At 39.3% G+C, this 12,888-nt stretch overlaps 1 protein-coding gene across 1 annotated transcript; it reads left to right on the plus strand.

Annotated features, from left to right (window-relative positions):
• The first annotated feature begins 5,841 nt into the window (after positions 1-5,841).
• On the plus strand, positions 5,842-9,265 carry LOC122012805 (villin-5-like). The gene is made up of 11 exons (XM_042569452.1): positions 5,842-6,201; positions 6,288-6,356; positions 6,603-6,738; positions 6,864-6,992; positions 7,220-7,367; positions 7,502-7,512; positions 7,604-7,811; positions 7,913-7,969; positions 8,066-8,478; positions 8,574-8,672; positions 9,139-9,265. Exons 3-8 carry the CDS (start codon positions 6,655-6,657, stop codon positions 7,915-7,917), a joined length of 585 nt encoding a protein of 194 aa, XP_042425386.1. The 5' UTR covers positions 5,842-6,201; positions 6,288-6,356; positions 6,603-6,654; the 3' UTR covers positions 7,918-7,969; positions 8,066-8,478; positions 8,574-8,672; positions 9,139-9,265.
• Positions 9,266-12,888: the final 3,623 nt, after the last annotated feature.

Consider the following 12,888-nt stretch of genomic DNA (forward strand, 5'->3'; position numbering starts at 1 on the left):
AATTCAATTTTTGTTGTTCAGTAGTTGAGTTTCCATGAATCTGATGTGGATGTAATTCCTTGTAGTTCAGTCTCTACCTGTGAGTTTCAAAGAAGTGTTTTACTTTAAGGGGCTTTTCGGATCCATTGACATATTTGGTTTCATAGGTTGATTTCGATGATGCTATTCTTCTGCTCCATGAGGGATTCCGGGTTGTAGTCAGATCGGATGTTTGTGTAGCATATTAGCTTCCCTGTTTCCTTACTACGGTTCTGAACATGAAAAAATAATTTAATTTCCGGCTTGAGTTTATGGTTTGGTAATCCGGTTTAGATCATGCTGTACATGCTTAAAGATCTCTATTTCTCTTTAAAGGTGTAAGTTTTTCATAGGTAGGTTTTACATAGATTTTACAATCTGAACCTTACATAGGTTGCCCTTCATGCTTTTGGATCATGCTGTATAGAATTGTTGCTAGGGATTTAGCCTTTCTTTCCTGACTTCGGAACATGCAGAATTTAGGTTTGGGTTCCTTTGTTGCTGCGGTATTAAACCTGAATTTCCTTCATATAATTCAGATTGGAGTTTCTTTAGTTTGCAGTGGTCCTTATAGCAAGTGCAGATCTAAGCCTTTCCTTATTGCTGCTGTGCCGAACTAGTCTTGGTTTCCTTTCAGATTTGTTGGATACAAATAGCCATGTGTTTAAATAATTTATTTCCAGATTTTTAATTAAGCATACAGTTTAGTATATTCTGTTGTAGCATTTCAGTTTACGATTTCAGTCTAGATTTCTTGCTACCTAGAACCAACTGTCATAAGAATAGTTTCTTAGCATGAGAAATTAGTAGCTTTATAATCTTCCTTTGTTGTTTTCTCTTCCTTGCCGTTTACAAGCATGAGAAATTTATGAGCAGTATTAGTTCTTAATTCTATTCACTTGCCATATTAGAATAGCATGAGCAGTATTGATGCTTAATTCAGTTTCTAGTCTCTTGTTTTGATACATATGTATCTGTGTTAGTTAGCTTTTAATAGGTCTTTAATCTAAAGCATATAGTTAGTTGTCTTTGCTGTTTTAATAAGATGAACAGCCATGTATTTTAGTGGAATGATTCTGTGCCATATTAATCCTTTTTAGAGGATTATGAGAAGTTATGAGTAGAGAAAAGACCAAGGTCTACTTAGAAAAAAGATAACAAGTAATTTAAAGTAAGAGGCTAGTACCCGACTTCCGAGGTTGTCGTTAAACAAATCCAAGTGACCAATTCCAAGGTCTTGGCCCTGGTAAGACCGAGGTCTTTACCCTCATAGGACTGGAGGCTCGCTACCTCAGTCTCTATTAGAGAGCGCGCATTTTTGGTACTAAGCCTGGGCCCAAGAAAGAGAAGAAGAAAGTTAAATATTAATTTCAAGTATAAGACTATAAGTAAATGAAACAAGTATCACCTATGATAGAACTAGCAAAGTTTAGCTCTTATAATTCTAAGCATACAGTATTGGTTTTCATTTGCTTTCCTTATGAGTTTATTGATCATGATTAGCTTTATTTTCTAGCATGCAGATTTATTCTTGTATATCATGAGTATGCAATTTATTTTAGTGCTTTGCTATTAGATGAGCATGAGTAGCTTTTCTTTTTAGCATTTCAGTTTTAGCATCCTTTGTATCTTATTGTGAGATAGTTTAGTACTTACTAAGCGTTTCGCTTATAGATTTATTTTCCTCCTACTGTAGATAAAGGAAAAAGCTAAAGTATAAAAAGGAAGGCGACAAGGAGGATGCGTGATGGATGGTGTGTGATGTTGAACTATGGAAGCCTCGGGACTTGGCTATGAAGTTGTGTAGAGTCCTTCTTTAATGTTATTAGAGAAGTTGAGATTGTTAAGGAGTTGTTTCCTTTTTCTTATGTTGCTAATTGAGTCTATTCCGCATTGTTAGTTTGGTGGTTTCCCACTGTTGGAGCTTTATTCATTTGCTATTGCTAGAATAGTTTTTTTTTAATTACTTGTGTCTTATTACTGCGTGGTTATGAAATATGTATACCAGCCGCATGTGGCTGATGATTTATTTTGCATGTATTGATGATTATTATCACCAGTACAGGGAGACTCTGCCGAAATTTTTCGGTAGGAACTCCTCTGGGGCAGTGATAAATTTATGTGTTGCTAATAATAGCATAAGTAACACTAGTAAGTAGAGTAATAGATAAGTAACGGTCGCCCTTAGAGAGTAGTAGTATAGATAAGAAGGGTGAGCGTTACAGTTGATATCAGAGCAGGTCTCATTCTCCAGCATCACACACACATCAGCATCATCCTTGCCGTCTTCAAGTAAGAAAGTATTTAAGTTTTTCCTTTTATGCTTTATTTATTATTTGCAGTATGGAGTAATTGCTTATATGCGCTTTAGTAAGATAGAAGTTTTGTTTCTCTTTTATTTATATACATAGGTATGTATAGAAAGGATAGAGAAGATACCAAGTCTTTTTCTTTGCATAATTAGATGTCAAGAAAAGGATGTCCTCGTACTGTTCGTACTGAGAACCAAGATCAGGAGAATGAAGAGCTTAGATCAACTGAGCCCAATCTCTCTGAAGTTGTTGCCCAACTCCAGAGACAAGTAGTAGAGCAGCAACAAGTGATTGCCAATCTGATGGCCAATCAGCAGCCAGTTCCTCCCACTCCTACAACCATCAATGTGGAGACTCCAGTGGTGACTGAAGTTCCACCAGCCGCCCTGGAAGTAGCCACAACACCTAGAAGACAAGAAGCATACCTGATACAGTGGCTGAAGCTGAAGCCAGAAAGTTTCTTAGGCACGACTGAGCCCTGGGATGCTCATGCTTGGTTCAAGACACTGGAGAGCACCAAGGAGCTCTTGACTGGCCAGAAGTCGAGAAGGTCAAGTGTGCCTCTTTCTACCTATCAGGAAATGCTCTATGTGGTGGGAGAGAGAGAGTTAAGAGCAAGAGAGTAGTTAATCAGATGAACTGGACTGACTCCGAGACAGAGTTTCACGAAGAATTCTTCTGCCAACGGATCACCAATAAGCATTATGAAGAGTTTATAGAATTCAGAAGATAAACCATCCTTTGAGTTCACGGGAGTACCAAAGAGGAAGACCCAGAAATTCCTCTCCTCCCTAACAGCTCACCAGATGTTAGCTAAAGGATGTACTGGTTTTCTTGGATACATTGTGAATACAGAAGAACAAGAAAGACCTAAGCAGGAGGATGTTCGGGTAGTCTGTGAGTATCCAGAGGTATTCCCAGAAGAGATACTTGGACTACCTCCCAACCGAGAAGTGGAGTTTGAGATTGAATTGGTTTCTGGTACCGGTCCAATTTCAAAAGCTCCGTATCGCATGTATCCAGTAGAGCTGAAAGAGTTGCAAGAGCAACTTCAGGAGCTACTTGACAAAGGCTTCATCCTCCCTAGTCACTCACCTTGGGGAGCTCCTGTGTTGTTTGTCAAGAAGAAGGACGGATCTATGCGGATGTGCATAGATTATAGAGCTCTAAATCAAGTGACAATCAAGAACAAGTATCCCCTTTCCAGGATCGATGACTTATTTGATCAGTTGAGAGGGGCGACAGTATTCTCAAAGTTAGATCTGCGCTCTGGGTACCATCAGCTGAAAGTGAAAGAAAGGGATATACCCAGAACGACATTCAGGACCAGATACGGACACTACGAATTTGTAGTCATGCCTTTTGGTGTGACTAATGCACCAGCAGTGTTCATGGACTTGATGAACAGAGTGTTCAGAGAATACCTTGACAAATTTGTCATCGTGTTCATCGACGATATTCTAGTTTATTACAGAACCTCAGAGGAGCATGACACGCACTTGAGAATAGTATTGTAGACCCTTCAGTAAAAGCAGCTGTATGCTAAATTCTCAAAGTGCGAATTCTGGTTATATCAGGTGGCGTTTCTAGGTCACATTATTTCTAGAGAAGGCATCCAAGTGGATCCAGCCAAAATAGAAGCAGTTAACAACTAGAGTAGACCCAAGAATGCCAGGGAAATCAGGAGCTTCCTTGGTTTAGCTGGGTACTACAGGAATTTGTGGAGGACTTTTCCAAGATAGCCTCTCCACTAACAACCCTCACCAGGAAGAACAAGAGGTTTGAATGGTCAAACAAATGTGAGCAGAGTTTCCAAGAGCTGAAGAAGAGATTGACTAGTACTCCTATCCTGATAGTTCCAGAAAGTGACAAGAGTTTTGACATCTACAGTGATACTTCCAAGATGGGCCTAGGAGCTATACTCATGCAAGAAGGAAACACTACAACAAAAACCCTCATAGACATCAATGGAACAACGACGGTTTTAAGCAAAAACCGATGTCTTTGAGTATTTTACACCTGTTTTTTCAAAAATCGATGTTTATGAGCGCAAATTTTCGCTCATAGACATCGGTTTTTAGGCGATGTCTATGAGTGTCTTTTTTCGTTAATAGACACCGATTTTAACAGCGATTTTTAAAATCCGGTGTTAATAAACCAAAATAAAATATTTTAATGTTCCCACCAGCCAAAATTTACAACACTGTGAAGTTCCGTCCAAAACTAAACCTATATTGCGCCCCTTCCTTCGACTATCTCTCCCAGCCTAAACCTAAACCTAAACCTCCGACCATCTCTCTCAACCTCATCTCCCTCTTCCCCTTCTTAGATCAACACCCTTCCTCTCCCAATCAGGATCAAGACATGACGCCCTTGCTTCTCCGTCCAACCACACCACATCTCCTCCAACTCCTCCCTTTTACAACAGGTCGTCTTGCTGTTGCCGCTTTCTCCGCTCTTGCTCACGCCTCGGCGGCCGCCATCGCCAATCGAGAGTCTTGTGAGCTGTGATGCTTTGAATCCGGAAAGGGAGCAGTTGGAGAGAGGGAGTGTGGGTGTAGATAACATGAATTGGCGACTATGGCGGATACGGCGAAGGTGTTCAACATGCCGTTGGCAATGATGTGCGGCATCGAGGCGGAGAAGGAGATCTCGCAGGACGGCAGCCATTACAGCCTCTCCACCGGGATTCTCCCCTCCCTCGGGGCCAGGAGCAACCGCAGGGTCAAGCTCCGGAGGTTCATCATTTCCCCTTATGATCGGCGATACAGGTCTGGTGTTCTATTCCCTCTGCCGTTACTAGGGCGAACTCCTTTTTTTCCGTTGGAGATTGTGAGCTGTGGGATTTGCTCTGGATGGAAAGCTTGTGGGATTTTTTTCTCTTGTTCTTTGCCTTTTTTTTGTTCAGATTTTTTCCTTCTTGCATGTAAACCCTTTTTTTTTTGTCATGAACCCTTGAAAAATCCGAACTTTCTTCTGGATCGATATTCCTTGTGGAACTTCGGTGATAAATTTGATGTGGGATTCTCTTTGAATAACTTTTTACCTTTATTATTATTATTATGATTATTATTTTTTTGAAAAGAGTTGTATTCTCTCCTAACTCCTAATCTGTATAATTTAGTGAAGATATTGTGAGAAAGATTTAGGACTTCGAGCTAAGGATCCTAGTCTTCAAGGTGCAATTTTTCAGATGCGTAAATATTGATTTTGTACTCTTCCATTGCATATAAACTTCTTTAATCCCCGTCTCTATTTTTTTTTCTCGATTCTAAAAGACTTTTTTTGTTTTTCATATATAAAAGCATCAGGGTTTACGTTGTCTAAATCTTTTGTTGGAGTAATTTTGCTTTTACTTTTCTTTCTTTCGTGACAATTTATTATCCTTGTCTGGAAATAAGAAACCCTCAGCCGTCCTATTCATGAATACTACATCCAAGAGATAATTGATTGGAGACTTTTGTATTGCAGACATTTCTGATGTTTGAATTTCTGTCACAGGGCAAGGGAGATTTTCTTGATTGTTCTTGTTGTCTATTCTGCTTGGGTTTCTCCATTCGAATTTGGATTCCTTGGGCATGCGAAGGGAACTCTTGCCCTGGTGGACAATATCGTCAACGCCTTCTTTGCCATTGACATCATTTTAACCTTCTTTTTGGCCTACCTTGATAGAACAACTTATCTGCTCGTTGACGATCCTAAGCTAATAGCATGGAAATATTTGACCAGTTGGTTTGTTCTTGATGTTGCTTCCACTATCCCTTCCGAACTTGCACGCAAATTGTTTAATGTCTGGCTGCAGGAGGAGAGAACTGCAGCAATCTCACTTGCTAGCAAAATGGTTGAAAGCATGAAGTCACAGGCTGTTCTGGTAAATTTTAGTTACAACAATGCATCACATAGTTTATACCATAGCAGTTTATTGATACTGAAATTTTCCCAATCATTGTTCCTCAGGCTCGATTTTATGAAGGAAAAGAACCTATACAGTTCTTCTGTATTTTCCAGAGCTTCCAAGTTTTCAAGGTTTGATTCTTGAAGGAAACCATCTATTTGGAATAAATTCTGGGTGTTAAAAATATAATGCTAAAATGTGTAGTTTGGGAAAGTCTAGTTTGCTTTCCTCTTAAACCTGAGAATGTAAATGAATAGATTGGAGGATTTTGACTTAATCTTCTGGGAAAACATTTTCAAGATCTTGTGTTCTTGTGGTGTGTTCTACTTTGAGTTAAGAATCTTTGCTTGATCTTTTCCATGTTTCACACTTGATAGGGTGGAGTTAGTTCTGGATATAAGAATTTTCTTAAGGAGAACAACCTGGTAGATGACATATTCAGAGGAAGGCATTGCGGTTTTCCGTGTACAAGGTTCTGGACCAGAAAACATGCAAGCAATCCAAGTTGAACCTGTAGGTTTTTAGTAAGCAATCTTTTTTGTCATCAACTTTAATGCAACTGTGTGTCAACATACTACTTTATCTAGCACTATTTTATACTATAGATTTTTGCTCGTATCCTTTTTTCTCTTAATCAGGTGGCTTCATCTTTGAATTCATCAAATTGTTACATACTGCATTGTGGACGTACTGTTTTTGCATGGTACGGAAGCTTGACCACTTCAGTGGGTCAAGAGCTAGTCGAGAGACAGCTAGATCTGATTAAGGTGCGACAATTTCTTTTTAAAGGCTAAATTAATCTCATATTTAAAATAGAAAGAATTTAGAAGCTAAATTATCATCAACTTACTAAATAAATGACATCCTAAGGTTTAATTGCACAATTCTCCTAGTCAAGTCCAAGCTCTATAGTTTCTGACGATTCTCTTGTACTCAACCAAGAATACTTTGGTATATTTTCTTGTTGTCCATTGATTGGTGGCCTTTTTTACAGCCAAATCTGCAGCCAAAAACACAAAAGGAGAGAACAGAAATTGATCAATTTTGGAATTTACTTGGAGGTAAATCTGAATACTCCAGTCAGAAAATTGCAAAAGAACCAGAATATGATCCTCACCTGTTCTTATGCTCATTCTTCAAGGGTAAGAAGTTGGAGGTCTTGTTACATGTATATGTTTGTGTGGATGTGTTTCTTCTTGTTTCGTGGATGTTCTAAAGTTCATCTGTTTCTTGTATATGTCGCTAACTTATGCTGTATCTATATGGGGGAGTGAAGGAAACCTGAAGGCATGTTTTCCAATGAACTGTATTCTTGCTCTGCAACTTATACTCATTGAACAGAGTGAAACTTTTGAATATGTTTGCATTGTGGTGGCAGGTGGTGGAGATTTTCAACTTCACTCAAGATGATTTGATGACCGAGGATATGTTCATTCTGGACTGCCATTCTGACATATATGTTTGGGTTGGGCAGCAGCTGGATGCTAAAATCCGGCAGCAAGCTTTAAGCATTGTGGAGGTCGCAAATTGTTGCCTCATAAGCTCCGTCTCTGGCGTCTCAGAAGAGTTAGTGCACTATTTGCAAGGTATGCATCTTAAATAACTATGTGAATGCTTTTTGTGTTCCCTGAGGGAAGATATTATTGCCTTCCAACTAATTCCACACACTTCAATTTTCATTTACCAGACTAGAGAAAGAAGGCACTTCAACTACTTTTGGGTTCGATGTGCAAAACTTATTTGTGTAAGGATCTTTATTCTTTACCATCAATTCGTGCATTCACTTACCTTTTGCAGTTGATACTTCGGCTGATACTGTCATTTCATAACAATCTCATAGGTGACTCTATTTGCTGTGCACTGTGCTGGGTGCTTCTATTATCTTCTCTGCAAGGTATCATAATCCAAGCAGAACTTGGATCGGTGCTTCTATGCCAGATTTCCACGAGCGAGGCTTGTGGATCCGCTATGTGACCTCGATGTATTGGTCAATCACCACCCTTACAACCGTTGGTTATGGAGACTTGCATGCTGAAAATACAGGAGAGATGATTTTTGACATTTTCTACATGCTCTTTAACCTTGGACTAATAGCCTATGTTCAGGACTGACTCAGAAGGCCTCCAACAGCAAGAGACACTGGATGCTCTTCCCAAAGCCATAAGATCCAGCATTACTCACTATCTGTTTTACTCATTGGTTCAAAGTGTCTACTTGTTCCATGGAGTATCTAATGACCTGCTATTCCAACTGGTAATTATTACAATTTTCTAACTCCAGATTTTGCCAGACAGAATATCACAACATAGTGCTCTTACCTCAGTATCTCATCTTTTGTATATTTGAAGGTATCTGAGATGAAAGCCGAGTATTATCCACCCAGGGAAGATGTGATCTTGCAGAACGAAGCGCCTACAGACTTTTACATACTAGTGATTGGCACAGCGGTAAAAGAGAGTTTCCACTCGAGAATTCTATTTTTTCACATAACCTAAAAAAATTACCAAGTTTTTCATTATCTCAGTGAAAATCTGGATTTTTTTTTGTTTGTTTGTTATATGAAATAAGAATACAATCCATGTAAATGTGTATTTACAAATTCTAGAAAAACTAACTAATTTAAAATTTGGGAATTAGACTAGCTGATCTTTTTGGACATAATTGTGGCACGGGTGGTGGCTATGATCTTCAATATGTTTAATGTGTTCATAAACACTAGACTATTTATAATACAGATTATTATTTGATTGTCACTTGTCCACATCATCTTAGAGTTGTGTATGATTGCTCTATGCATCATATTGTTTTTTTTTTTTCATGTTACCAAGTTGTCGCTTAGGAAAGTATCCATTATATATAGCTTTCACTCTAACTAAGCGACAATTGATCTCTATATGATTTTTCCTCTTGTAGAAAAGAGATGGAGGTTGTTTATGGTAACTCTCTTGACATTATATAGCTTGAAAGGCGCAAGAAGAATGGAGCAGTATAGCAAGTTGAACAGATTCTGATTCTCATAATTTAATGTAGCCTCAGCTTGATTTTTGACTCACGATGTTCTACCTTGATGTGTTGTTAAAAGAATGTTCTACCTTGATTCTGATATCTATTAGCTTTTGATGTAAAAAGAATGTTTGTGTATTTTATGGATATTGTTGTAAGAAGAATATTTATGTAATTTGTGAATTTTTATGTATTTTATAGATACTGTTGAATGAAGAATATTTGGGTAATTTGTGAATATTTGTGTATTTTTTTTGTTACTGTTGGTTTTTCATTGTTTCGGAAATCGAATTTGTGCTGTTAAAAAATACTGATATTACATCGGTTTTCCACCGCTGCAAAACCGGTGTCATTAACTAATATTACATCGGTCATATACCGCTGCCAAAACTGGTGTTATTAACATATAATATTACATCGGTTTTACAACCGATGTCGTTAAGTGATACTACATCGGTTTTAACCCGATGTCTAAAATGACAGACCTTTTACATCGCCTTCATAGACATCGGTCGAAAATGTAATAGACATCGGTGGAAAACCGATGTCTATGAGGGTTTTTGTTGTAGTGAAAAGTTATAGCTTATGCTTCCAGACAACTCAAAGATTATGAGAAGAACTACCCCACTCATGATCTTGAGCTGGCAGCTGTAGTCTTTGCACTGAAACTCTGGCAACACTACTTGTATGGAGTCCAGTGCAGAATCTTCACAGACCATCAGAGTTTAAAGTATTTCTTCACCCAGAAAGATTTAAACATGAGACAGCGTAGGTGGCTAGAATTGGTCAAAGACTATGACTGTGAAATCCTTTACCACCCAGGCAAAGCTAACAAGGTGGCAGATGCACTAAGCAGAAAATTGAGTGCATCCCTGATGTCTTTGTCATCATTAGCCCTACCACTACAGAAGGAACTGTTAGATTTCGGAGTCAAAATTGTTGAAGGGCAACTCTCTGCATTGACCTTAGAGTCTACCTTGCTTGAGGATATACAGAGAAAGCAGAGTGAAGATCTAAACATCCAGAAGATCAAGCAAGGATACAAAAAGAAGAAGATATAGAGTTTCGAGTATCAGACAGAAGAGTCCTTTATCAGGGGAATCGTCTTTATGTTCCCAATGATGCGGAATTAAGAAGGAAAATTTTAGAATAAGCTCATAGTACACCATACTCCATGCATCCTGGTTCTATCAAGATGTACCAAGACATGAAACAGAGGTTCTGGTGGTCTGGACTCAAAAGAGATGTAGCTAAATATGTCAGTACCTGCCTGACATGTCAGAGAGTCAAAGCAGAGCACCAGAGACCAGGAAGAGTTCTACAGCCTCTTCCAATACCAGAGTGGAAGTGGGAAGACATATTCATGCACTTTATAACAGGTCTTCCAAGAACCACAAATGGATATGATGCGATATGGGTAATAGTGGACCGATTGACCAAGTCTGCTCACTTTCTAGCCATCAAGGTGTCCCACTTTATAGAGCAGCTGGCACAACTATATGTTAAGGAGGTGATCAGACTTCATGGAGTTCCTAAATCTATTGTTTCTGATAGAGATGGGGGTTTCACCTCTCACTTTTGGGAGTGTGTTCAGAATGCACTAGGCACCAAACTCAAGTTCAGCGCAGCCTTCCATCCTCAGACTGATAGATAGACAGAGCGAGTAAATCAAATTCTAGAAGATATGCTCAGAGCTTGTGCGCTAGATTTCAAGGGAAGTTGGTGCAAGTATCTATGCTTAGCTGAGTTTGCCTACAACAATAGCTATCAGGCCACCATCAAGATGACACCTTATGAGGCGTTGTATGGCAGAAAGTGCAGATCACCCATTTGCTGGCAAGAAGCAGGTGAAAGAAAAGAAATGGAAGTGGAACTAGGCATTCAGACTGAGCTGATAGATGAGACCACTCAGGCTATCCAGAAGATCAGATAGAGGATTGAGACTGCCCAGAGTAGACAGAAGAGTTATGCAGACACACACCGAAAGCCACTTGAATTCCAAGTAGGGGATTCAATCTTTCTAAAGGTTGCTCCTATGAAGGGAGTGATGAGATTTTGCAAGAAGGGCAAATTAAGTCCTCGCTATGTAGGACCCTACCTGATCACAGAAAGGATTGAGAAAGTAGCTTACAAGCTGGATTTACCACAGGACATGTCGGCAATACATAACGTATTTCATGTCTCCATGCTAAAGAAGTGTATTCACGACCCTAGCCAAGTGATTCAGCCTCAGACAGTGCAGATCCAAGAGGATCTTAACTACGAGAGCAGACCTACACAGATAGTGGACATAGCAGTCAAGAGACTAAGAAACAAAGAAGTGCCACTAGTGAAGGTCATCTCGAAGAACCAGAAGCACGAGAAAGTCACTTGGGAGCGTGAGGACAGTATGAGGCAGAAATATCCAGAATTATTCTAAGTTCAAGAACGAACTTTTTATAAGGTATGGAGAATTGTAACAATCCAAATTTCCTCATTTTGAGTCCCAAAAGTAATTTAAAAATATTTAAAAATGTCATAGAAAAATTCTAGGGATTTTTAGAAATTTTTAGGGTATTTTTATGTAAATTTTGGAGGTTGTTTGGTATTTTTACTAAACGAAAGAAGTTTCGACAAAAAAATGTCCAAGCCGAGATTCGAACCCGAGACCTCCGGCCGAACCCGACTTTAACCGAATGCAGCCAACCAAGTGTTCCACGGGAGTTTGTTAATCAACTAGGGAACAAAATATATATAAGCTATAGTTGGAACCGAAGATGCCGAATAGTTTAAACGGGTTTAATTTCTTTCCCGAACCCTAATTCCCTTCTTCCTCCTCACGTGGCGTCCGCGACTCCTTCTCGGGCGAAATCACAGTCGCAGTTAGGATTCCTCCCTCCGGTGGCCGGCGAAGGTCTCCTTTCGGCGGATCTTCACCAAATTGAGACCACCTCGGCAGGAGGGTCCGTAGGCACGAGGAAGAGGCCGGGGAAACTCAAGCTTCTCCGCAAACCCTAGATCTCTTTCCTTCGGTTGTAAGTCCAAGAAAGCATTGTAAGTACTACTCTCCTGCAGTAAGAGTAGCTTCGGGATTTGATTTCCCCTTTTATCTCAGTTGTAACATGCTTGAAGAATCGTGTTGCTCTTTCCTATATGCTCTGAAGATTTTGGTCAGATTGTTGGGGTTCTCGGGTTTGATCAAGGATGTTTTTCGTATAGTTTTAGAGTGTTAGTGAGGAATTCAATTTATGTTGTTCAGTAGTTGAGTTTCCATGAATCTGATGTGGATGTAATTCCTTGTAGTTCAGTCTCTACCTGTGAGTTTCAAAGAAGTGTTTTACATTAAGGTGCTTTTCTTATCCATTGACAGATTTGGTTTCATAGGTTGATTTCGATGATGTTATTCTTCTGCTCCATGAGGGATTCCGGGTTGTAGTCAGATCGGATGTTTGTGTAGCATATTAGCTTCCCTGTTTCCTTACTGCGGTTCTGAACATGCACTACAAGAAAAAAGCCTTACAACAACGGTTTTTCACCGTTGTCGTAGCCCCTTTCGGACTGTTGTTAAAGGCTGTGTTGTTAAAGGGGGTACTCAAAGACAACAGTTTTTAACCGTTGTCTTTGAAGACAAAGACAACAGTTTTTACAACGGTGAAAAACTGTTGTCTTTTCTTTCAAAGA

Source organism: Zingiber officinale, chromosome 1A (genome assembly GCF_018446385.1).
Source record: "Zingiber officinale cultivar Zhangliang chromosome 1A, Zo_v1.1, whole genome shotgun sequence".
Lineage (NCBI taxonomy): Eukaryota > Viridiplantae > Streptophyta > Magnoliopsida > Zingiberales > Zingiberaceae > Zingiber > Zingiber officinale.